This window comes from Sorghum bicolor, chromosome 6 (assembly GCF_000003195.3).
Source record: "Sorghum bicolor cultivar BTx623 chromosome 6, Sorghum_bicolor_NCBIv3, whole genome shotgun sequence".
In the NCBI taxonomy this organism is placed as follows: Eukaryota; Viridiplantae; Streptophyta; class Magnoliopsida; order Poales; family Poaceae; genus Sorghum; species Sorghum bicolor.
In genome coordinates this window covers 53,985,253-54,009,620 of record NC_012875.2, presented here as the reverse complement: position 1 = coordinate 54,009,620, position 24,368 = coordinate 53,985,253, and the positions used below count along the sequence as shown (strand labels likewise).

General features: G+C 42.0%; 3 protein-coding genes across 4 annotated transcripts; 1 reads left to right on the top strand and 2 right to left on the bottom strand.

Annotated features, from left to right (window-relative positions):
* Positions 590-5,390, bottom strand: LOC8057609. Its single transcript, XM_021462701.1, has 3 exons — positions 4,524-5,390; positions 4,094-4,301; positions 590-1,403 (listed from the first exon to the last, which is right to left on the bottom strand). The coding sequence occupies exons 1-3, from the start codon at positions 5,007-5,009 to the stop codon at positions 886-888; spliced, it is 1,212 nt and encodes a 403-aa protein (XP_021318376.1). The 5' UTR covers positions 5,010-5,390; the 3' UTR covers positions 590-885.
* Positions 6,688-20,214, top strand: LOC8060410 (protein CTR9 homolog). 2 transcript variants are annotated; one of them, XM_021462883.1, is made up of 25 exons: positions 6,688-7,086; positions 7,196-7,510; positions 8,065-8,131; positions 8,265-8,456; positions 9,487-9,587; positions 10,387-10,473; positions 10,565-10,681; positions 10,765-10,828; positions 10,909-11,123; positions 11,265-11,316; positions 11,942-12,042; positions 12,135-12,227; positions 12,971-13,039; positions 13,677-13,769; positions 13,847-14,104; positions 14,567-14,647; positions 14,710-14,868; positions 15,372-15,467; positions 16,502-16,606; positions 16,697-16,804; positions 16,954-17,178; positions 17,895-18,161; positions 18,253-18,324; positions 19,048-19,341; positions 19,573-20,214. In XM_021462883.1, exons 2-25 carry the CDS (start codon positions 7,370-7,372, stop codon positions 19,690-19,692), a joined length of 3,177 nt encoding a protein of 1,058 aa, XP_021318558.1. In that variant the 5' UTR covers positions 6,688-7,086; positions 7,196-7,369; the 3' UTR covers positions 19,693-20,214. The 2 variants fall into 2 exon arrangements, with proteins under 2 accessions (XP_021318558.1, XP_002448364.1); XM_002448319.2 differs by having other exon boundaries at positions 11,265-11,349.
* LOC8060409 (dehydration-responsive element-binding protein 1E) lies at positions 21,665-23,084 on the bottom strand. Its single transcript, XM_002446915.2, has 2 exons — positions 22,295-23,084; positions 21,665-22,197 (listed from the first exon to the last, which is right to left on the bottom strand). The coding sequence occupies exon 1, from the start codon at positions 23,010-23,012 to the stop codon at positions 22,329-22,331; it is 684 nt and encodes a 227-aa protein (XP_002446960.1). The 5' UTR covers positions 23,013-23,084; the 3' UTR covers positions 21,665-22,197; positions 22,295-22,328.

The following is a 24,368-nucleotide window of genomic DNA, read 5'->3' as shown; positions in this document are numbered from 1 at the left end:
TTCTCCGTCACATCAAATCTTAAACCACATGCATGAAGCATTAGATATATACGAAAATAAAAATTAATTGCACAGTTTGCCTTTAAATCATGAGATGAATCTTTTGAACCTAGGCCTTGTTTAGTTCAACCCGAAATCCAAAAAATTTTCAAGATTCTCCGTTACATCGAATCTTGCGGCACATGCATGAAGCATTAAATATAAACGAAAATAAAAACTAATTACACAGTTTATCTGTAAATCGCGATACGAATCTTTTGATCCTAGTTAGTTCATGATTGGATAATATTTGTCAAATAAAAACGAAAATGCTACAGTAGTGAAATCTGAAATTTTTTCGGAACTAAACAAGGCCCTAGTTAGTCCATAATTGGATAATATTTGTCAAATAAAAACGAAAATGCTACGGTGCCAAAATCCGAATGATGTTAACCTACACAACAACTCTAAACAGTGATTGATCCTTCTGATTACAGCTTTGTTTTGAAAACTTTTCAAGACTTTTCATCACATCAAATCTTATGACAAATACATGAAACATTAAATATAAATAAAAAATTAATTATACAGTTTGTCTGTAATTTACGAGACGAATTTTTTAAGTCTAGTTAGTCTATAATTGGATAATACAAACGAAAAACTACAGTAGTCAAATCCAAAAAGATTTAACATCTAAATAAGGCCTATATTTGTGCTCATAAAGCAGAGCGTTATTACAGATCGGGTAAGCAACCGTGCTCATGTTTGGAATTCTCTGAACTCTGAAGTACTAATAGCTAACTAGTAACTCCCTTTGGCGGGATATCTCAAGACCCGGGACGTGAATATGTAAAAGTTTCCAGTAAACATTTTTGACAACGTGCAAGACCACAAAATCTTCAACGATCAGCACAATTCCTCAACTAATTCTTCGATCAAACAGCAGAATATATCACCCTCCACGTCAAAGCTCAACAGCTCATGTTCATCTTCTCTGAAACATCTCCACCGTCCAAGCTGCTCGATCCCCTCCACCTCCGCCTTCTGATCCGACCTCGGGGCGCAGTAATGTCGCCCATCCAGCCACGCCTTGGCAGTCTCCAGCAATGACGTCTCGAGGTCCGAGTCGTTCGACCCTCCAGCATGGCACGAGGACAGGCCTTCACGAAAGAAATCTTCTAGAAGCTTCCTGAAGCTGTGGGCGGCACACGGCGAGCCCGCTTCCGGGACCGGGAGTCCTGGCAGTGGCAGGTCCTGCTGTACAAGCCCACGTTCAGCGTCTTCATCGCCTCCGGCTGAGTCCAGTTCCCCGGCGTGGTAGCTCGTGTCATCCGCGGTCGTGGTGGCGTCGTCCACGTCGGAAGTGTCCAGCTCCGCCAGCTGCTCGAATCGCCGGATTCTGTCCAGCAACTGCTGGCTTGCTCCTGTGGAACAAAAATTTATACATCAGCTAGGCAGGGGTGAGTGGGTGACTAGTGAAACTGTGCTCCATTTCAAGTTACAAGATATTTCAAAAATCATGAAGAATTAAAATATCTTAAGTTTGACTAAAACTATACAGAAATTATAAAGACTTATAACATCAAACAGAGATGTATTATAAAAATATAATCAATAAAGAATCTAATGATATATATATATATATATATATATATATATATATATATATATATATATATATATATGGTCAAACTTAAGATCATTTGACTCTCTAACATTTTGGGAACGTCTTGTAATTTAGTATGGAGAGAGTATTTGATAAAAAATGAGGTTGGTTTGAGTACTAATGCTATCTCGAAACTAAAGTGATTAGCGACAGCTGAAAAGGGCACCAGACATCATGAGTCGCAACAAAACACACGATGATATTGGCTTGTGGGCCTTGCGGCCCATGGCCTCTGGGCTCTGTCGGCTTAATTGCTGGCTTCTTTTGGTTGCCCAAAGAATATCTGCTCGGCAACCAAACAAATCTTTAGGCACCGGCCAGAGTATATATATGATGATATGATCAACTCTCATATGTCTCGTCATGAACTAATAATGAACGCGCACAAGATTCCCAACAACCGAATAACTTAAAACACGGGCTAAATCCATGCACATTTCGGTCCACGACACACGGGGAGCTAATGTATGATTTCCAAAGTAGGCAATCATATATGAAAAAAAGACAGAAAAAAGATCTAGGAGAACGACTCGAACTGACAGGTTGGATACCGTTCTTAACTGCACCGTTTTAATTTAGGCCTTGTTTAGATGCACCCAAAAATCCAAAACTTTACAAGATTCCGTATTACATCGAATCTTGTGATACATGCATGAAACATTAAATATAGATAAAAAAGATAACTAATTGTACAGTTTACCTGTAAATCACGAGACGAATCTTTTAAGCCTAGTTACTTTATGATTAGACAATGTTTGTCAAATAAAAACGAAAGTGTTACAGTGTCAAAATTCAAAAAGTTTTTGGATCTAAACAAGACCTTAGTGTCTAAGAAGCTTGTTGTTATACTTCTCTGAATCTCTGAAAAATATAGTATATCATCTCTCTTTTTTCGAGTCAAAGGCTACTTGTATAGTACATGCATGTACATATGTGGAGGAGGTAGAATCCAGCAGGCATCATCAGGTCAGGTGGACGGTATACCTTGCAACCACTGGCCATAAGCTGATGAGTGATGACGATGTATTTATTAATTGCCAAAGCGATTATTCTGCCGTATCCCTTTCGCTTTGCACTTTACAATCTGGACCGGAATATCATGATTCATATGCATTGTACAGTATGGACTTCTAGCCGCATTGCCTATGGGAATCATATTTGTTTGTTTGTTTAATTTAACCTGACAGTGCCAATACATGTACAAACTCCCACGCAACCATTTATTCTACGTTCGAGCTCCAATTATACGTTCCGGTCGGCAATCAACGTCGCGTCTTTTTTTGTTCGGTTTGTACACTACGCGCCATTAATTATTTTTTCGCCATGCATGGAGACCTGCTCGCTGCACTGTTCTCCAACGGTTCGCCCATGCGTGATCTCTCCTAGTCCTAGGGCAGATAAAAAGCTAGGATCGACAGCGACGGGCTACCGACATGGTCGATCTAAACAGTAACACGCCAACGGGTCGTGCGCGTCCAAATGCACGCGTGCGTGCTCGCAGTTTCGTGGCCTACTGGCCTAGATTGATCGATTGTCTGGATGGAAAAAGTGGCTCAGGCCTTGTTTAGTTCATAAAAATTTTCAAGATTCCTAGTCAAATCGAATATTTGGTCGCATGCATAGAGCATTAAATATAGACGAAAATAAAAACTAATTATACAGTTTACCTGTAATTAGTGAGATGAATCTTTTGAGCCTAGTTACTCCGTGATTAGACAATGTTTGTCAAATAAAAACGAAATGCTACAGTCTCCAAAAACGAAAAATTTTGCGAACTAAACAAGGCCTCAGCTTGACTGCACCCGTAGCTCGAAGTATAGGCCTTGTTTAGTTCGCAAAAATTTTCAAGATTCCCCGTCACATCGAATTTTTGGTCGCATGCATGGAGCATTAAATAAAGATAAAAATAAAAACTAATTACACAGTTTAACTGAAATTTGTGAGATACATCTTTTGAGCCTAGTTACTCCGTGATTGGATAATGTTTGTCAAATAAAAACGAAAGTGCTACAGTAGCCAAAAACCTAAAATTTTGCGAACTAAACAAGGCCATAGGCTTTTTTTTAGCATGTCCAAATTTATTTTATAAGTTATATTTTTTCTGTCAGTTAACTGTATTTTTTTATTATAATAAATCAATAAATGATATTTTCTGCCACAACGTTTTGTGGACAGCGAACAGGCTTGTAGTACAGATTTGCAGGCTCACAGCAGAGAAAAGGTTTTGTGTAGAAAGCCGCCCGGGGTCGTCAGATACTGCTAATAGTAACAACTTGTGCGTGTCAACTAGCTACGTTGTGCGTGAGAGATTCATACCATCATATAAAAAAAAGGGAAAAAAACATATGCACACGAAACGGAGCAGCTCAACCTTGCATGACGCTAGAGTAACTGAGTCAACGACGGAGTTCGCTTCACAATGGAGCCAAATGGAAAGCAGGGACTTACTTCGGATGCTGGTCAGGCTTCGCTCAAACGTCGGTGACGTGCCCTCGTCGTCGCTGTGGCCATCATCGCAGCCGCCGCTGTCGTTGCAGTCGTCGTCTCCGTCTTGGCTTTGGAAATCCATCACCGAAACTGGGCTCAACCTCTGCTCCTGTCCCCGCTCCTCGTCCAGGTGGCACGTTGCCTTGCGCTCGCCTCCCTCAACCTCAACCTTCACTTTGTCAATCACACAAAAAGAATACTAGTTGCGATCAATCAGACATTGAAAATTGCTAGCTAAGATCAAGAGTAGGATTCCTTTTTTTTTTTTGTAGAATTATAAGAGCAGAAATACTTGTGAGAAAGAGAAACGAATTGATCAAAAAGTTCAGAACTGTTGTTTTTTCCAGGTTTTTTTTTTTAAAAAAAGAACACCAGAATGGTGAATTCCTACCGCTGTATCATGGCTCCGACGACCGCCGTTGAGACCTGCGCGATCGCCACCGGCCTGGCTACTCTCCCGACCCATGCGCCGCCGCGGAGACGTTGCCGCCGGCGAAGACGCTCCATCATTCCTTGCAGAGCTCGCAGCAGTGGCAGAGCAGCTGGCCACCGGCCTGTGCCTGTCCATCTCCTCCACCTCACCCCTCCGCTTCTTCCAGAACCCCACCACTCGCAGCCCCTTACGTGCCGATGCCGACGGCGGGGGGCGGGACAGCGCGGCCCTCACCGCAGCCGAGACCCTGGCGATGACGTCGCCGTTTCTCCTCCTCCGCCTGCAGCCGGCGCTCCGGGTCCGGGTCCGGGCCTCGGTGGCGAGGTGCCGCGGGTAGCAGCCGAAGCCGTCGTCGCGGGAGAGCTCCGCGCTGTACTCCAGCTCCAGCCACTCCTTTAGCATCAGCGGCTGCCTCGGCCTCCCCTCCAGCTCCATGTTGTCCATGGAGGGCAGCGGTTTCTTGCACGGCCGCACAACAGAAGTGCTGAAGTGCACCGGCCACCGGGGTTGCTCCAAAGGAATAATTTGCTTGCGCGCCGGAAAGACAAAGGAGACCGGTGTGGCCTGTGTCCTTGCGAGGTTGGGAGAGCAGAGACGAAGACGGAAGCGCTAGTACTACCCGGTTACTGCCTGCTAATGTATGGCCGGATGGGGTAGGAGTAGGACACGAGGTCACCGAACTGGACTGTGTGCTGACAAGTGAGTGAATTCTCGAGGTGGAAGCTGGATTGCTGGAAGCAGGAACTCAGGATCGTCAGGAGGCGCAGAGTAGCAGAGGATGTCTGCGCTTTGTGCTTTTGCAGTCCTCTCTCCTCTGTATCGGAGGGGGTGGTTACAGATAAACAGGGTCTGCATCGGTCTGCTTTGAATCGTTTTCAGGGCTAATTTGTCGTGTTTGATACTTTGATTTAATTGACTGGGTTCAAGATTTCGTCTATGCAGATGCAATAAGACCTTGTTTAGATTCAAACAACACCTTAGTTATTTTAATATATTATGTATTCTTGTATATTAGTTACAATATTGATTATCATCCTAGCATTTTGAATAGACTCTTCTGACCCTCTCTTGCACTTTTGTAACTCCAAATCTTCTTGAGGCTGCTATTCCAAACCAAGCTTCGTCCCCTTCGAGTGAGGTTATAATAGCTGCACCATTTCTTTCTCCTATAGTTAGCCGAGATAGAGGCAAATCGGAGGGAGTGTTTGGATGCCGCAACTTTTAGCCATGCCTAAAGTGTGGCATGGTGTGGCGCGCTACATTTGTGGCATAGTTTTTTAACACCATACTTCACGATAAACCTTTTCACTGCAAAATTCTGTCGTTGTCTCAATTACGTAGCTATCTAAACATGTACATAAAATTCTTATAGCTCGCCACCACTGTGCGCATGGTGCTGTGTGGCTACAAACCAAACGGCCAACACCCCGAGCCCCTAGGCTAGAAGGGCAATAGCTAGGGTAAAGCCTAAGATATTCTACACATAAATCCACAGGCATTCTCTGCAAGGAGAGAGCATCTAGGTCATCACCCATTCACTGTTGTTAAAAAAAACCGTACCCACTCATTCTCACACCAGTAAAAATATCTCCTCTTCTCCCAGGCCTGCCAGGCTTCCAGCCTGCGAGCCTTATATTAGACAAAGGCTAGGGCCTTGTTTAGTTCACCCCGAAATTCAAAAACTTTTCAAGATTCCCCGTCACATCAAATATTGTAGCACATGCATGAAGCACTAAATATAGAAGAAAACAAAAACTAATTGAACAGTTTGTCTGTAATTTACGAGACGAATCTTTTGAGCCTAGTTAGTTTATGATTGGACAATATTTGTCTTAAATAAACGAAAATGCTACAGTACCAAATCCGAATTTTTTTCGGAACTAAACAAGGCCTAGATAGAGGTACTGATGTTTAGGAAATTTTTGTTCAGCTGCAGCCCAGTTCAAAATATCTATTTATCCATAACAAATAACGGCCACCCTACTTTTTTTTTTGAGCTCAGGCCCACAAGTTCCAGCCCAAGTTTTTTCTGGCCTGGAAAAACACTCAGATCTACCTATGGAATACGAGTCCATCAGCAGCCCATGTGTGAAGCCAAAAAGGCCTAGCCCACCCGGTCATCAGCAGCGTATTCGCATCTCCCCGTATCGCTCGTCCCTCGCCTTCTCGTTCCTCTCCGGCAGAACTCGGTGTTTCAGCCACCGGCGGCGGGGGCACCCTCTACCCCTCCTGTTCTCCTCAATCTTTGCGCCTGACGGCTACGGCTCCACTAAGGCTCCGGCAGCCTGCGGCTTGCGCGTAGGCGCCCCTAGCAGCCCAGGGCTGATGCAAATCCAGCAACATCCTTCAAGGTCGCCCCTCACTTTGTCCGGTTTCTAGATCCGCCAGTGAGTCAAGCGGCGGCGATCACGTGCGAGTCTGCGACGGTGAGGAGCTGTCCTGTCCGGAGGGGCTCTGCGCGAGGCGAGCCACGCAGCGGCGCAGGACACGGCGGCGGCGAGCACGTTCGTGGCGCGGGCAGGTAGTGACATCTTCTTCTTCTTCGTAACCTGTAATTCTATTCTGTAGGGCTTATTTCGTCTACTAGTCTCTTATAATGGCTCACAGATGCCTCTCCCCTTCTTCGACAGGCTCGTCTAGTCGTCTACCCTTACCCGTGCCGCGGTGTTCCTCTGCAACTCCACCTGCGCTGTCGACGCCGCCGCCTGTAACATATCGGGGCGCAAAAGGCCGACCACCCAATTGCCAGGGGCTTCTGTTTCTCCCCCCTCAGCGGCGAAGGGGGAGTGAGAAGCACCGGGAAGATGACGAGCGTGTACATCCCGGTGCAGGGTACAGAGGAAGAGGTGCGGGTGGCGCTGGACCAGCTTCCCCACGACGCATCCGATATCCTCGACATCCTCAAGGCCGAGCAGGCCCCGCTTCATCTCTGGCTCATCATTGCCGTACGTCTCCCTTTTCTGTCTATCTAGTAATATACCACAACACCAATGAATCCCCAATGCTTCTCGCAGTTTTTTTTCTTATTTTCTGTGGGTGCACATCTATGCGTCGTTGTGTGGTCGTCCATCCTTGCTTCACGCCACAAATTTGACTGGAACTTCTAGGGCTAGGGTCTTGCTTAAGTTTATGCTTCCGTATGGCCTTGAGAGGATTCAGGTGATCTTGATGATTACTGTTGAATTGTTAATGTATGTTGAAGCAGTTAGCGAGATTACCTTTGTTCTGGTTCTGCAAGGTGAACATCCTCATTGAGGGCAGAGGGTATTGTATCCAGTAATGTTCCAGAAACCATAGCTCATAGAACCTGTGATCTTGTTTGGACAAATAATTTAGTAACATGGGGAAATACAATTTTGTGTAGCTGAATCTTGTACCTACAGATGTGCCTTTTTTTCAAATTGTTTTGGTTGTTTTCTCAAGAAATCAATTTTTTTAATAAATGTATATACTTATTCAGTTGCAATTTTTATTTCTTGTTACTCTTACTTGTGCACAGAGAGAATACTTCAAGCAAGGAAAGATAGAGCAGTTCCGTCAGATTTTGGAGGAAGGATCCGGCCCTGGTTAGTTTGTTTTTTTATACGCTGGAAGTAGTTTTTATTATTAAACCAAAGCATATTTGATTTTCCTTTCTAGTTCTATTCCTGAAAGACTCCTATCTGTTTATCTGAATCTTGTTGAATCTTGTCTCTGCAGAAATTGACGAGTATTATGCTGATGTGAAGTATGAACGGATAGCAATCCTTAATGCTTTGGGTGCTTTCCATACTTTCTTGGGAAAGGTTGATAGAGCACCACAGAAGGAATCACATTTTAAAGATGCAACTCAGTACTATAATAGAGCATCAAGGATAGATGAAACTGAACCTTCTACATGGATCGGAAAAGGTTCCACTGTCTTTTAACATTTTAAACCTCTTACATATGTATTGTTGTATTATAGCTTTCCTGCACATCGTCATGTTGTTTTAGGATGAATGACCATTACATTGGATGCACATGGGAGAAAATAGGAAGGGTCCTTTGTAGTACCAATTCGCTGCAACAAGTAGTTGCCGCACCACAATGCATTCCTAATGTGATTGGGCAGCTATTATTATTCTGATGTTGTTGTCTGATATCATTATTGATTTTGAGAGAAACTAATGTAGTAATGTTACTTTTTCTGATTCAGGATTGATGCCATTTTAGCCTTCTCAACTTCTCTCAAAATACATAGCATCCCAGAATTTCAAGGCACTTTGACTTCCTTTCTTGCCCTTGCTCAATAAATTCTATCACTGCCACAAATAGATGAATGGCACACCACTGGCCAACAAGGTCATTTGAGTCACATTCTTAATCCTTCTGCATAACACACTCCCTTCGTTCCAAATTTTAAGTCGTTTTAGCTTTGTACTAAGTCAAACTTGCCAGGTTTGACTAAGTATATAGGAAAAATATATTAACATCGACAATATGAATTAAATGTACTATCAAAATGTACTTAATGGTGCATTTTTTCTATAAACTGTGTCAAGGATAGAGAATTTTGACTTAGGACAAAGCTAAAATGACTTACAATTTGGAATGGAGGGAGTATCTACAATATGAATTAAATGCACTATCAAAATGTATTTAATGGTGCATTTTTTTCCTATAAACCGTGTCAAGGCTAGATAATTTTGACTTAGGACAAAGCTAAAATGACTTACAATTTGGAATGGAAGGAGTACTTCTTACTGGAGGGTGTATTTATTTAGGTTACTCATTTTATCTAGTATCTTCCTTTGAGCATGTATGCCCTGCTGCATGTTAAGAAGTACCCAATTCAATGCCTTTTTTGATCATGTATATACTACATTTTGGATGATTACTCCATATTGTCCTTTACCAGGATTGGAGCTTTTATTATGCTTATATGTCAATGTTCCTGCAGGTCAACTCTGTGTTGCCAAGGGTGAGTTGCAAATGGCATCTGACTCATTCAAGATTGTGTTGGATGAAGATGGGAACAATTTTCCAGCTCTACTTGGTCAGGTGATTTTTATAGGTTGTTTAGATGGTCCCATAAGGCCATAAGTAATGAAATATGGATACTTTCAAATTGTTTCTCATGTGGAGTCTATTGTAAATGCTGATGCATATAGTTTTGGCTTGCTTGGTTATGGTTTAAGCCAGTGGAAGTGTCACCATGTTAAGTATTTCTACAATAGTTTAATCATATCTTAACATTTAAGAGCTGTTGAACATTTTAGTTCCATGCCTTGTCATTGTTTGTTAAATGCTTGTTGTTTCACTACAACTAGTTGTGTCTTGTTTTATATCCTTTAATTGACTCTTTAACATGTGTATAAGATGATGACATAACTTGCTTGGATGATGGGTACAAGGGCAGGATTTAATTGACGCAATGCTCTGGGCCAGTTCTGGAGAAAAAAAAAGAGGGGGATGTTTTTTTTTCTTATTTGTTTGATCCCAGGGAACTGTGTTTCTCCTTAATTGTGCGGAGTTCCAGACAATAGATTGGAACCGATTAACAGAAAATTAGATTAGTATGGGTTCTTCTTAATTAAGCAGGGTTTCTAAATAACCAAATATCTGTTGTAATAAAAAAAGCTTACACTTTATTTTGACTGTAAGTTGTGTGCTGCTACAGACTAATGTTTGCTGCTGATTAAGTGACATACCAACTTGTGTTCTGGGCACATAGACGCAGATAGACAAGCTTTCATTTTTTTTTATTTTCTGGGCAACAGAATAAATATACCATTATTTATTGATATATTTGATATTTATTTGTAAAATCCTAATTTATTTTTCAAATTTGTTGTCACAGGCCTCTGTTTACTTTTTGATGGGCGAAGGAGAGCAGCAGCACAAAAAATCATTGGAGCATTATAGGAACTCATTAGATCTCTACAAGGTTCAATAAATAATTATAAATGATTAAATTACAATGATACTTGTTTGTGACATCCTGACAAATTCCCCTGTTGACTTTGTACACTTCTTAGAGAGCTCTTCGGGTCTATTCCAATTGTCCTGCTGCTGTAAGGCTTGGTATAGCCTTTTGCCGATACAAACTTGGACAAGTAGAAAAAGCTCGTCAAGCTTTTCAGCGAGTTTTAGAGGTCAGCATTATTCTTTCACTGAGCAGAAAATTTGTATCTAAGGTAAATACATTTCCTTAACCAATGCAACTTTAACTTTACAGTTGGACCCTCAGAATGTTGATGCTCTAGTAGCACTGGCAATCATGGACTTGCAAACAAATGAAGGTAAATTCTCTGCACAGGTGTGAGGTTAAATCTTAAAGTTGCTTGTTCTTTCTAATTCGAGCATTTCAACTTGCCTATAGCTGGTGGGATTCGGAGTGGAATGGAGAAAATGAAAAAAGCGTTTGAAATCTATCCTTATTATACATTGGCCCTCAACCACCTTGCGAATCATTATTTCTTTACTGGCCAACATTTTGTTGTTGAACAATTGACTGAGACAGCTCTTTCTTCAAGCAATCATGTACTACTGAAATCACATGCTTACTATAACTTAGCCAGATCGTACCACAGTAAGGTAATATACTCTTTCCTTGTTCATATAAAACTAATAATGGTGGTCTTTTCCTTGTTTCTTTGTTGGCATTTTGGATTCCTTTGTTAAAAATAGCCAACCACATTTATTTATGCATATATTTGGTATTTTAATAAAATGCAGGGGGACATTGAGACTGCTGGACGATATTACATGGCATCTGTTAATGAAATCAGTAAACCACAAGACTTTGTGTTACCATATATTGGTAGAGTTTTGTGTGCACATGCTTTACCTTTCAATTTTGTTTAGCATTGTTTTACTTAATAATGTCTCAGCAGTTATGCATGCCCACATTTTTTCATCAATATCAGATACAACGATATAGTTTATTATCTACGCTTCTCTGATTGTACTTATCCCTACTGCTTGTAATATTCTGATTTGCATGCATTGGTTCCTTTTTAGCAGGAGTAATCATGAGACCTTTGTGCTAACTAACTTGTTTAAATTGTTCTATTCTTTAAATTCCATAATATCCATCACCTTGAGACCTTTCCAACGAAACATTAAGCACAGTATAATATCAGTCAATTAGTTAATGTGAGTGCCATATTGTTATGGTGTACATCTTTTATCTGTCATCAAGTAAAAATTGAATGGCTCCCACACCAGCTTGATCAAACTATCTGCATGACATCCAAAATTAACACTTAACAGTTCTAATTTTCTTTTCAATCTTATTCCTTAGGTCCACACATGATGCATGCAGCCTAGATTAGCTTGTTTGGTCATTTGGAACACTCCACTGTATATTCAGTTGATGTTTATAAGTTATAACACAATATGTTCTGAACCAGGACTTGGTCAAATTCAATTAAAATTTGGAGACCTCAAAAGTTCACTAGGTAGCTTTGAGAAAGTTTTGGAGGTGCACCCTGAAAACTGTGAAAGTTTGAAGGTAAGGCATATATAATCAAACACTTATTCTCCGTTCATCTATTTGCAACATAGTGTTGTATTTGTGAAATGATTATATGTTTCTTCTTCTAGGCTATTGGTCACATACATGCAAAATCTGGGGAAACTGAAAAAGCTATAGAAACCTTCAAGAAAGTTACCCGTATTGACCCAAAAGATCATCAGGTATGGTCCCAAAACATGACTCTGGCAATAATTTGTTTCTAACATGGCAAAACATAAATATTACAACTGCTTTTCCAGGATGAATGTACTGATGAAATTGTCAAATGCTCAATCTGAACATAAAAAACTCCATATGAACATGGCAAATATATTTCCTTTTGAACACTGAATTTTGGTCCATCTCTGGATCTTGGAATGCTGATGATTTGGAATAGTGAAGATGCTGATCTAGGATGAAGTTGATTGAAAATTTGGAATGCTAGCATCTTACAATCAGTTTTTTTTTGTTGTTGTCGATTGATCTGTATTTGGTCCATGAAAGAAGCGCACTACATTAGCCCTAATGTGTAATTTTGATTGGTATAAAGATTTTCTATTGTTAGTTTGTTACATTAATTATTAATCTATAATGAGAAACATATTTTGCCTGCATAGTTGTTTATTCATTTTTTTTTGCACACTCACACAGTACTATATTTTTGGGACTAACTACAGTGACATGTATTATGAAGCATTACTGGATGATAGTGTAAGAGTGATTAACAAAAAATTTGAATAAAGCTAAGTGTGAAAGTTGTGATCATTTTTATTTCAATATCAGATTATATGAGTATGATGTCTATTCAAATTACTTCCTGTTCTTGTTCAGTGTGGTTACTCTCTGTTTGGAGGCCATGCTTTAGCTTTAGTGATCCATTATTTCATGCTTGCATATAACCTAAGTTAATGGGATTATTTTGCAGGCATTTGTGGAACTTGGTGAATTGTTGGTAGAATCCGACTGGGCTGCTGCTATGGAATACTTGAAGACAGTAAGCTCTTCAGTTAGCTATAATAGTTGGGTTTGATTTTTATCGTGTTGTCTGATATCATATTTCTAGTGTAGTTCTGTATAAATTTCTATGATCGCCCCATTGTTCTATCAAAAGATGCACATGATTCAGCAGAACTAATCATGAAAAGTTAGCTTTGAGCATTGTGTTGTCCCTCCAAAACTGTTTGACTTAAGGCATAAGGATGCTAGGATTGCAAATTCATTTATGTGCTTTCTGCATGGTTTTTTACTGTCTTCTTTCTTCTGCTCTTCCCACTCAAACTCGGTAAAACAACTCTGCTCTCCTAGAAGCTCAGTTTTCCCATTGTGCTGCATCATATGCTTGACATTGTTGCACTCAAAGTATGTGTGCGTCAGCATGATGAACCATGTACATAGTAATTGCATGGGCTGGTGTTATCTAAGATAGTCTACCAGGTTATGCTCTTCTTCTTGTCATTGTTAATTATTTTGCATTATACTTTAATTGTTTTAGCTTCATATCTTGTAAATACTGAAGACTGAAGAAGTGTGCTCACTACTTGCCCCTCCTTTTTTTTTTGTGGTCCACTGCACACCCTGTTCTCATTCATCCTTATCCTTAAAATATAAAAGTCTTAACTAGTAGTTCACAGGCTCGAAATCTCCTTAAGAAGGCAGGGGAGGCTGTCCCTGTTGAGTTGCTCAATGGAATTGGACTTCTTCATTTTGAGAAGGGAGAGTTTGAGGTTTGCTTACTGTTAGTGCACAATATTATGAACTATCATTTATACCAGTCACTACCCTTATTAAATTACACTTTCAGATGGCAGAACAGAGTTTTAAGGAAGCACTAGGTGATGGTCTTTGGGTTTCAGTTATGGACGGGAAAGTAGGCAGCTCTATGGTCAACTGGAGTGTCCAGAACAAGGATCAGAGCTTCTTTCACCAACTTGAAGAAGAAGGTGTACCTCTTGAATTACATTCAATTAAAGTAACCACACTGTTTAATTATGCAAGATTACTGGAAGAACTCCATGATTCTGTCAGAGCAAGCCTCTTTTACCGTTTCATAATTTTCAAGGTACTCCTCTCTTATCCTCACTAGTCACTAGCCTTTCTATTTTGCTACACTAATGCCTACCAGAGCTCATAACCCTCACCCACTACACTCCATATACTGAACTGCCCGTGTTTATGCAACATAACCTTATTGAATATTGACTGAAAGCTCATGATGGATGGTATTATCAGCTAGTAAAAACTCTGCCATGCAGTTTTAACTCATTCATCATCTTATGCTAATCATACATGCCCTGCTGATCATTTTTTCATATGAAAGATATGTTAATAGTTCCATGAATGAAATTATCTATTATTTATCAGTGTTTTTCTTCCCAAAAGTGTGGATTGCACTGGCTTCCTATTGAACTACTAAAATATATCCTATAGCATTGTGTTTTTACTTGCTGGGTTTCCTGTGCAGCAATGAAAAGTACCTCCTGTGACTTTTCCTTGTGCTCTAATTCGGTTTTCTCAATAACAGTACCCTGACTACATAGATGCCTATCTGAGGCTAGCGGCTATTGCAAAACAAAGAAACAATGTTCAACTGAGCATTGAACTGGTATGATCAACACTTTCGTTCCATTTTATTAAATGAGAAAAGTAATATTGTTTTTGTTTTAGATAGGTGATGCTTTAAAGATAGATGAGAAGAACCCAAATGCACTGTCTATGCTTGGAAGTCTTGAACTCCAGAGCGATGAAACCTGGCTTACTGCAAAGGAGCATTTCCGTAGTGCGAAAGAGGCCACCAAGGGAGATACCTACTCTTTGCTTCAATTGGTACACAAGCTAATTTCACTCATGTTATTTTGTTCACACTGAAAGAGGTTCCACTTTACTAGCTGCCTACCAGTTTAGTAAATATTGTTTCTGGGAGGCCAGCAAAAGGGTTTTGAACCTTGTGAAGACTGTTTCATTTTCTTCATGGTTTCTCAAACTAAATCCATTTTTTCTCGAACCCAACAAAGAACTGTGTATCTTTTATTAACCCCCCAACCCCCCAACCCCCCAAGAAAAAAAACAGAATTGGGTCTAAATTACAGTAGTAGCACATACTTGTGGTACCTATTTTTGTCCGCTTTCAACAAAATTAATCAGCTGCGCGCCACCACATCTCTCATTTTGATGGTGAGGTGGTGGAACTGAAACCTTGGTGACTCATGGATTAAATGCTTCACTTACAACATGCAATTTCAACATTTCACATCTATATTGTTTGTCATGAATTTTTTTACGACTACTCATTTTTATCCTTTATTTAATGGTTTTCAATTTAATTGAAGGGGAACTGGAATTACTTTGCTGCCAACCGTCCTGAGAAAAAGGCCCCGAAGATTGAGGCTACTCATAGGGAGAAAGCCATGGAACTCTATCAGAGTGTATGCTGTTTTACATTTTCCTTAGCAATGCGTTATTCATACTACTTAAAATGGATTACTCGTACCGATTTAAATTGTTGGCTTCACATTTCCTATTATGAAGTTTAAGTTGTACCCCTCTGATTCGTCTTGCATTTGAATGCTTGATTCACATGGCATATCTTTTTCGTTCTTGTGCATATGTTTTCCCTAATGAAATAAGATTGCAAACACTGTTGTTGGAACTGCTAGTATAGGAATATAACAACGTACGCCCTCAAAATTCCATCTGCCTTTATAACAATATCTTATTATTGGATGTTCTGGGGCTTTCTGCCAATATAGCTTGTACTGCTATAAAGCTTATCCCTAATTCTGTTGCCTGTTTGGCACAGCTTCAGACCTGAGATCCTGGTTGTATCTGTAATTAATGACTAATTAAAAGTGGTTTCAGGGAACTATTGGATTATGGATACTAGCCTTTGGTATTCTTTTTTATCCTTATTTATAGTTTAATCGATACTCCGTTTATTGGTCATTTTGCTATGAGAAGTAACTAACTCTGACTTGAAATGAGACACCTGCATTGCATAATATCACTTTAGATCGCAGTTTAATTTTCCGTTGGAACTTTTTGTGTTGAAAGATGGGTAGTCAATGTTAATGGAAGTTAGGTGCCGGAATGACCACATCACATTATGTTGCCACAATTTCTTTTCTTTTTTAGGTTTGGAGGTATAAAAAGAGCCTGTTATATCAAATGGAATAATGCGATTTGGATGTCCTTGTGCTGAGCAATGATTTTTCAGAACTTACAACACAATAATTTGTAGTAGTGGAGGTCACTTAAATGCTAGTTTTGCTCACTCTGGGGGTCTAAATCTATCTTCTAGGTGTTTACAGTTGTAGTGCACTGTACATTTTATTTTATACTTCATAATGGGGTTTTATGTGCAAAGTTCCCCTTGCTTTCTATCCCTTAACAGCTTCGTTATAATAAATTTCTTTCGCTTAATGGCTTTGTTATAATAAAGTTGCACTTGTACATTTGCCAGCAAGTACTAAAGCACCACCGTAGTAATATGTTTGCTGCAAATGGTATTGGAATCTTATATGCTGAGAAGGCCAAATGGGATGTCGCTAAGGAGTTGTTCACACAGGTCGGGAAGAGGGACATAAAGTTCATTGTTGTAATTTGCTGCTGCACATGAACTTTTGATTAATTAAATCAGCAATTTGAAATGAATTAGGTGCATGAAGCTGCATCAGGAAGTATATTTGTACACATGCCTGATGTATGGATCAATCTGGCTCATACATATTTTGCTCAAGGTCATTTTCAACAAGCAGTTAAAATGGTAATCTCTTGCTTGCCTACCCCCTTTCTCTGCCTGATGTATGGATCAATCTGGGTCATAGTCATGTTATACATGAGCTGTTGCAAAGTTACTAATTCATGCATAGACACACAACAATGCCAGGTGACATTGCTTGTTCTTTCTTGTAGTATCAAAATTGTTTGCGGAAGTTCTTCCACAATACAGATGCAACCATCCTATTATACCTTGCCCGAACACACTACGAGGCTGAGCGATGGCAAGACTGCAGGAAAACTTTGCTGAGAGCTATACATTTGGCTCCATCAAATTACTTGTTACGGTTTAATGTAGGAGTGTCAATGCAGAAATTCTCGGCTTCAACCCTGCAAAAGGCAAAGCAAACAGTTGATGAGGTCAGTATTGTTTCTCTTTTTCCCTTGCCTCTTCTTATATTTATTATAAAATGCTTGCAATAATACCCCTGCAACATGACTTGAGGGCCTGTTTAGATCTCTTAGTTTTTAGAAACCTAGGTATTAACAATTACTCCCTCTGTCCCAAAATGAGTGTCATTTTTGCTTCATTGTCCAGATTCATAGCAAAAACGACACTCTTTTTGGGATGGAGGGAGTAGTAGTTTTAGAAAGCCCAGGCGAGTAAAAACATGGTTTATAAAAAGGAGGTCCAGAGTGGAGTTTCTAAAAATTCTAAACAAGTTACAGTTTTATCTACTGTAGTTTCCAAAAGTTGATTGGTTGCTTCCAAGCATGTAGTTTTCCAAAACCAAACATCTTACAAAACCGTACTATTATTTTTTAATAAAAAAAGCTGGAATACAACCTTGCATCTGAACAGGACATTACTGTGATAAAGCTGCTTGTCCATGTATTACTTTTATATCCTATTACATTGAATGTGAAATGGAATACACCACATGTTTGAATCATGGATTAAGGATTTACAGACCAATATTGGGTTTGCATTGAAATGTTCATTAAAGAGCCATGTAGAGTCTCTTGGAGATGCTCCAACATAAATGAAAACAAAAAGAACCTTATAGTTCCTTCATCAAATTTGTCATTTCATTAGAAGCATTCAATGATTCTCTTCTATTTTTCCATTTTTATAGGTTCGTGCCACAGTCACTGAACTTCAGAATGCTATTAGAGTTTTCAGTCTGTTGTCCGTTGCATCAACGTACCACTCCCATGGTTTTGATGAGAGGAAAATAGAAACTCACGTTGAGTACTGTAAACATTTACTTAATGCTGCTAAGGTTCACCGTGATGCAGCTGAGCAAGCTGAACAACAGAATAAGCAAAAAATGGAAGTTGCTCGTCAGATTGCTTTGGCAGAGGAAGCTCGCCGAAGGGCAGAAGAACAGAGAAAATTTCAGGTCGATATCTTTCTTGAATTCTTGCATTAACTTCAATAATCTTATTTGCCCAAGTATTTTAGGTCTGTTGTTAATGCGGTGTTTGTAACAGTTAGAAAGGAGGAGGGAAGAGGATGAGCTAAAGCAAGTAAAACAACAGGAGGAACACTTCGAGCGTGTGAAGGTATTTTATATGTATCCTTATGTACAAACCAGATGGAACAATTAAAAAAATACTGATGTAGAAAACTGCTGTTTGATCTCATTAATTAATGCTTGCACCCTATCGTTGTTACTAACATTGGATGTTTTGAAGATAGGATCTCCATAAGTGGAGATGCAAATACCATGGTTTTATACAGTTGCCCCCCCCCCCCCCCCCCCCCCCCCTCTCTCTCTGTGTGTGTGTGTGTGTGTGTGTGTGTCCCCTCCCTGAACTCATGGTGGAAGTGGAGGATCTGAAACTGAGGTTTTGGCAGTGAAGTTGATGGTGTTCTGGTGTTTATGCTTTAGTGGAAAAAAATCTGCCACCTGCAGTCCCTGAACTCATGGTGGAAGTGGAGGATCTGAAGCTGAGTTTTTGGCAGTGAAGTTGATGGTGTTCTGGTGTTTATGCTTTAGTGGAAAAAAAATCTGCCACCTGCAGTTCTAACAGCACGTACTGAAGAGCAATTGTTTTCATGACAATGAGCGCCACCAACAAAAACGGGAAACTTATATAAAACGTAACATGATCCACCAACTAAAATATCTAAAATAACTGTTCCTTGCCAATTTGGCATCATTCCTTTTCCATGTAGGTCATGTGCTCAGGATTCCTTCCTTTCTTTTGTAGTGTTGCAAATACGTTGACTATGTGCATTACTGCACAAGGTATGTTCTGACATCGTATTGTTTTTTTGGTCAGGAACAATGGAAAACATCTAGCCACACCCCTGGCAAGAGAAAAGATAGATCTAAGACTGAAGATGAAGAGGTGGGAAATGAAAAGAGGAGGAGGAAGGGAATTAGGAGGAGGAAGGATCAAAAGACAAAGATGCAGTATGGGGAAGAGGAAGAAGATGAATACAAAGATGAACCAGAAGCAGATGATGACTATGCAGACCTGGCGAGGTACAATGGTGCTGACAATTCAGAGAAAGCCCCAGATCACCTTCTTGCGGCTGCTGGCCTTGACGATTCTGATGCTGAAGATGACATGGTTAGGACTGTGTTGCTTTTTCATAAACAATCATATTCATCATTGTCCATGTATATTTTACCATATATGTTCATTTATTTACCTTTGGAAAATTGAATTTCAACTTCCATTGATTTGCAGTCTCAAATTTCCTGTCAGATTTAGCTCTTGCCTTTTATGCTTATAACAACCAACCTACTATTCTTTTGGACGATTTGGTGCCAAATTGCCTTACACTCTTTTCTGCTGCAGGGCCATCCTCAATCTGCAATAGAACGGAAGAGACGAGCTTGGTCAGAATCTGAAGACGATGAGCCAGTGAAGAAACCAGCAGCACCACCTAGCCCGGGCGCTGATGGTTTGAGTGAATGAAAGGAACGGACATAATGTTCTTGCGGTGAAGATTAACAAGCATGAGTCTTTGCTTTAGGTTAGCATGGGGTTGAAATGGAGAGATTCTGAAGTTGGCTCTACATATGCTGATTGTCAGGGAGTATATACACACCTTGTTGCCAATCTTGTTTATGTATGCGAACCCTCCATTGGTCAGTCTGGCGGTGATGACCTAAGGTACTTCCTACTCTGTATTTTGTTTATCACATTAGTTTATAGAGGTGTTTAAACTGCTGGTTTCTGTAATATAACATGTAACTCAGTCCTATTAGATTGTGACCTGTAATCCTGTATGTGTTTTAGCTGGGATGCATAGTTTTGCATGTCAGGTTTCAGCAGTTAGATTTCCCAATGGACGTATGTTGATATCACATGGTTGACATGTGGAGAGAAATGTTCAACAGGCCAGTCATCTCAGCAAAAGGACATAAAAGTGAAAAGCACGAACTTCAGAGCTTCAGGTCAAATGGGCGACTTAATTTCCACAGTTTAGAAGAATAATTTTTATTCTAGTATTTATGGTATGATGCTAGAACGCTCAAGCTTAGGACTTGTATGAATGCACTTGTATCTAACTCCAAATGTGTTACCATGGATTATGGTGGAAGTTAAAGTTCCACCCCAACTTAGCATGCACTTGTATCCAAACAAACACTAAGGATATTAGGATATTATGTTCATCACTAACAAATATCACTACGCACTGGATGGTGTGACAAGTGGTTACACTAGTACCACTCAAACAACAAGTTCCCAACTCCATACACAAGAAACAATAAAATTATTACAGATTCAAAAAAAAAAACAGTAAAATTATTACAGAGAGGGTTGACTCTGTTGTATAAAGCATAAACCGGACCACCCAATTTAGGCAGATTCAGAACAAAAAACAAATAGGAGGAAATATTTAGGTCCTTTTTATTTTCTCGTCCAAAAACTTTTCATTTCATCACAATAAATATTTGAATAAATGCATGGAGCATTAAATATAGATTAAAAATTAACTAATTGTACAATTTGCATGTATTTTATGAGACAAATATTTTAAACTTAATTAGTCTATGATTGAACACTAATTGGTATAGTTATAAATATGCTATAGCATGTAAAAACTTTTTCCTTTTCGCAAACTTAACAAGGCCATCTATAATGTCCATATCCTGCGTAGCTTCCGCACGTTCTCATCATCACTAAACATCGTTGAATACTCCCTCCATATTTATAAAGAAAGTCATTTATGACAACGATACGGTCTCCAAAGTCTAATTTTAACTCCTTGTTTTTATAAATATATATATATATATATATATATATATATATATATATATATATATATATATATATATATATATATATATATATATATATGAAAGTATTTTTAAAGACAAATCTATTCCTATAATTTTTCACATTTTCAAACTTAACAACTTAAAAGTTATTCATGATTTATATTCTCATATTTGACCTAAATCTTGTCTAAAACGATTTCTCTATGGGTATGGAGGGAGTACTGTTGATTTAGCATCATCAAATGGGACATTCGTCTCTGTTACATCAGATTAATCCCTGAATATTCAGAAGATGCAGGAGGCGCACGCACTGTATCTATCTATCTACCTAGGTGCTTCTTTCTGAAGTCTTCATCCTCTGCATCCGGGCGGGCAGTCTTTCTGAAGTCTGCCCCAGGAAGCGTCCTGCTGAAGTCAGGAGTGACATGGAGAGGGGACAGCCAAGTCCTATTCAGCTGCCTGCACCTGTACTGTGTGCAATACTGCAGTGCATCTGGAGTGAGACCTGATAACTCGCGAGAAACTTCAACAATGGCGTGAGCTGATCGATTCAACCTTGCAAACATCTGATCTGAGCAATATGCTGCGAAAGCGACAATCGTGCGTCACCTCGTCCGACGTCGGCTACCTTTTTTTGGGAAGGAAATCTGAAACAAGATCGCTTGAAAAAGGCTCTTGGAATGCAATAGCACCGAAACAAGATCGCTTGAAAAAGCAACCTTGCAGAAATCCGACCGTACAACCATGACCTGCAAGTATACTCGAGGATCAACTATCCGGGCTACAGATGTGGCAGCAAAATCCTTTGCTGTCAGTAATAGCCTGAACTGCACAAATTCAAAATGTTGGAACATACTACCAGGGATGAGTCTTTGCCTCCCTTTTCCAGTCCTAACATTTTGCTCCTGGAGCAGACATTCATCCATAGAGGATATGTTTTCAGGTAAATTCCACTAAAAATCATTAGCCAACCACACGGCAACTTCATTAACGCTCAGCTGCAGGCTCAAACACTCAGCAGGCTCTGCTGTTTATTACACCATGTGATTCTTATCTTACTTATAAGATAAGAGGGCGCCTGCACCAAGTGTCATATCTGGCGCCAAGGCTACCTTGGCCGTGTTAGCGCCAGTGCCAAATGTGCAGAGACAGCCGCTCAAAACCTAGGGAAAGCACACTCCTCTGCTCCTTCAGACTGCATTGCATGCATTTCGTCAGAAGAGCAGGGAAACAGTACAGACATGAGCACACCATAAGCTGTACAGTACACAGGATCAATCGTTGGTAGGTACCAGAGCCGGCTCGGTCGGTCCAAATGGCGCTGGATCAGTAGCTCCAAAGACTGACCTCGCATTCGTACTCGTCCTCGATCCACGCGGTCGCCTGCGGCGGGTCGACGAGCATCCCCTGCGCCATGTCAAGATACCCATGCATTTCGAACTCCAGCCCGTCGTCCATCGGGTAGTAAGCGAAGTCGCCACCGATGCCGCCGCCGCCGCTCCCCTGTGCGCAGGGCGCAGCGACCGCCGCCGCCGCCGCCTCGGAACCACCCACATTGTGCTGCTGCTGCTGCGGAGGGCGGAACAGCTCGGCGGCCTCCACCGCGGCGCGGCGTATCTCGTCGTGCCCTGCGCCCTGCGCGGGCACGCGGAGCCTGCGCGGCGAGTCCGCGAAGTTGAGGCACGCGGCGCGGCCGCGCAGCGCCAGCGCGGCGACGTCGTGCGCGCGCGCCGCCATCTCGGCGGTCTCGAAGGTTCCCAGCCAGATCCGCTGCCTGCCGTGCGGCTCCCGCACCTCGCACACCCACCGCCCGGGGTTCCTGCTGCGCACGCCCTTGTACACCGGGTGCCTCGTCTCCTTGAACTTGGTCCGCCCCGCGCGCCGCTTCGGCGGCGCCGACGACACCGTCATGTACGCCTCGTCCTCGTCCCCAACGCCGCCGCCAACGCCCACCGGAGGAGGAGACGGCGTCGTCGAGTAGCCGCTGATGCCGTAGTACGCCCAGTCCATTGATCAGTGAGCTATCAGTCGAGAAGCGTTTTGGATTGTGTGGCCTGGTTCGAATTTGGGAGGGAAGCGGCGGGCGACGGTTTGTATTTATATGGCTCGGAGATAGCTGCTGGATGGGTGGGACGGGGACGTACGGGCGCGGGCGCGTGCACTGCAGCAACGCGGCGAGACACAGGGGGCGCCAGCCAGGCGAAAGGGCGATGTCCGATGCGCGGAGGCGGGTCCGCGCGGGATGGGATGGTGGCGGGTTGGGCTCGGGTTCTGGTTGGGTGGGGCGCGGGGGCTGGCTGGCTGTCGGACCAGCTGGAGGCCGCGCGGAGGCGGATAGGGACGCGCGCAACGCGCAGTCATGGGGGGGCAACGGCGGGCGGCGGACTCGGTCACCCAGCACCAGCAGCCACGGTGGTGGGCTGGGCTTTTGTTGTTGGCTTTGCTAACTCATGACTCATGAGGGCTCCTGGCGTTGAGAAAGAAGCCCCAAGAGGAAGGAAAGGATGGAGATTTAGTAGCTGGGCCTTTAAAAGCGGACGGACTGACGTGGACCCGTGTGAGTTGGACTCGCAGAGCGCGTGATCTGTGTGTAGAGGAGATGCTCCCTCTTCTTGGCCTTTGCAGTTTTCAGCTGATGGTGACAGCGCCGGTATTTGAACAGGTCTCCACGGGACGGGATAGATGCATCTGCATCTCAGTGCTCGCTCTCGGGAATCCGGATGGGGCCCGTGGAAAGTGCGAGAAATTATCGCCAGCCACCACAGTGGCACTGTGTTACGCACGCACGAACGCTTATCCTTGCTAGCTACTCGTAGATTCGTCCTCACTCCTCATCATCTTGTAAAATTCTGCTGCCGGGTGAATGGGTGATGACTGCCCTGCAGTATAGCTTTCGAAAGTTTGGCAGCCGATCTACAGTAAGTAACAGACTAACAGGGCGCACCATTTGATCTGTGTATGTCGGGTCAATTATGCGCCTCCGAAAAGGGAACTTGCGCCTGGCCTTTTGTTGATGCTGTCGGAAACAGTACCGAAAATAATCCAAGCCACGGCAAGGTGCGTGTTGGCCAATGACCCCAAGGACCCCCAAGACGGGCCAGGCCAGATTCCCCTGTGTCTCGCTCAGCTCAGGGACAAATGCACGGGGAAGGGGCCGGCGGGGAGCACCAACAGTAGGATGACAACGCTACGTCCGTGACGCCATGATTCGGTTCGTTTCGACTTTCGACCGCGGCCACCGGCCGGCCCCTCCCCTCCCCTCCCCTCCCCCCCGCGCCGCGCCGCCGTGCCAGCACCAGCGGATCTGCCGTACCGCTGTTGCCTGTTGATCCGCCAGGCGCCAGGCGTCCCCTCCTCGCCAACGGC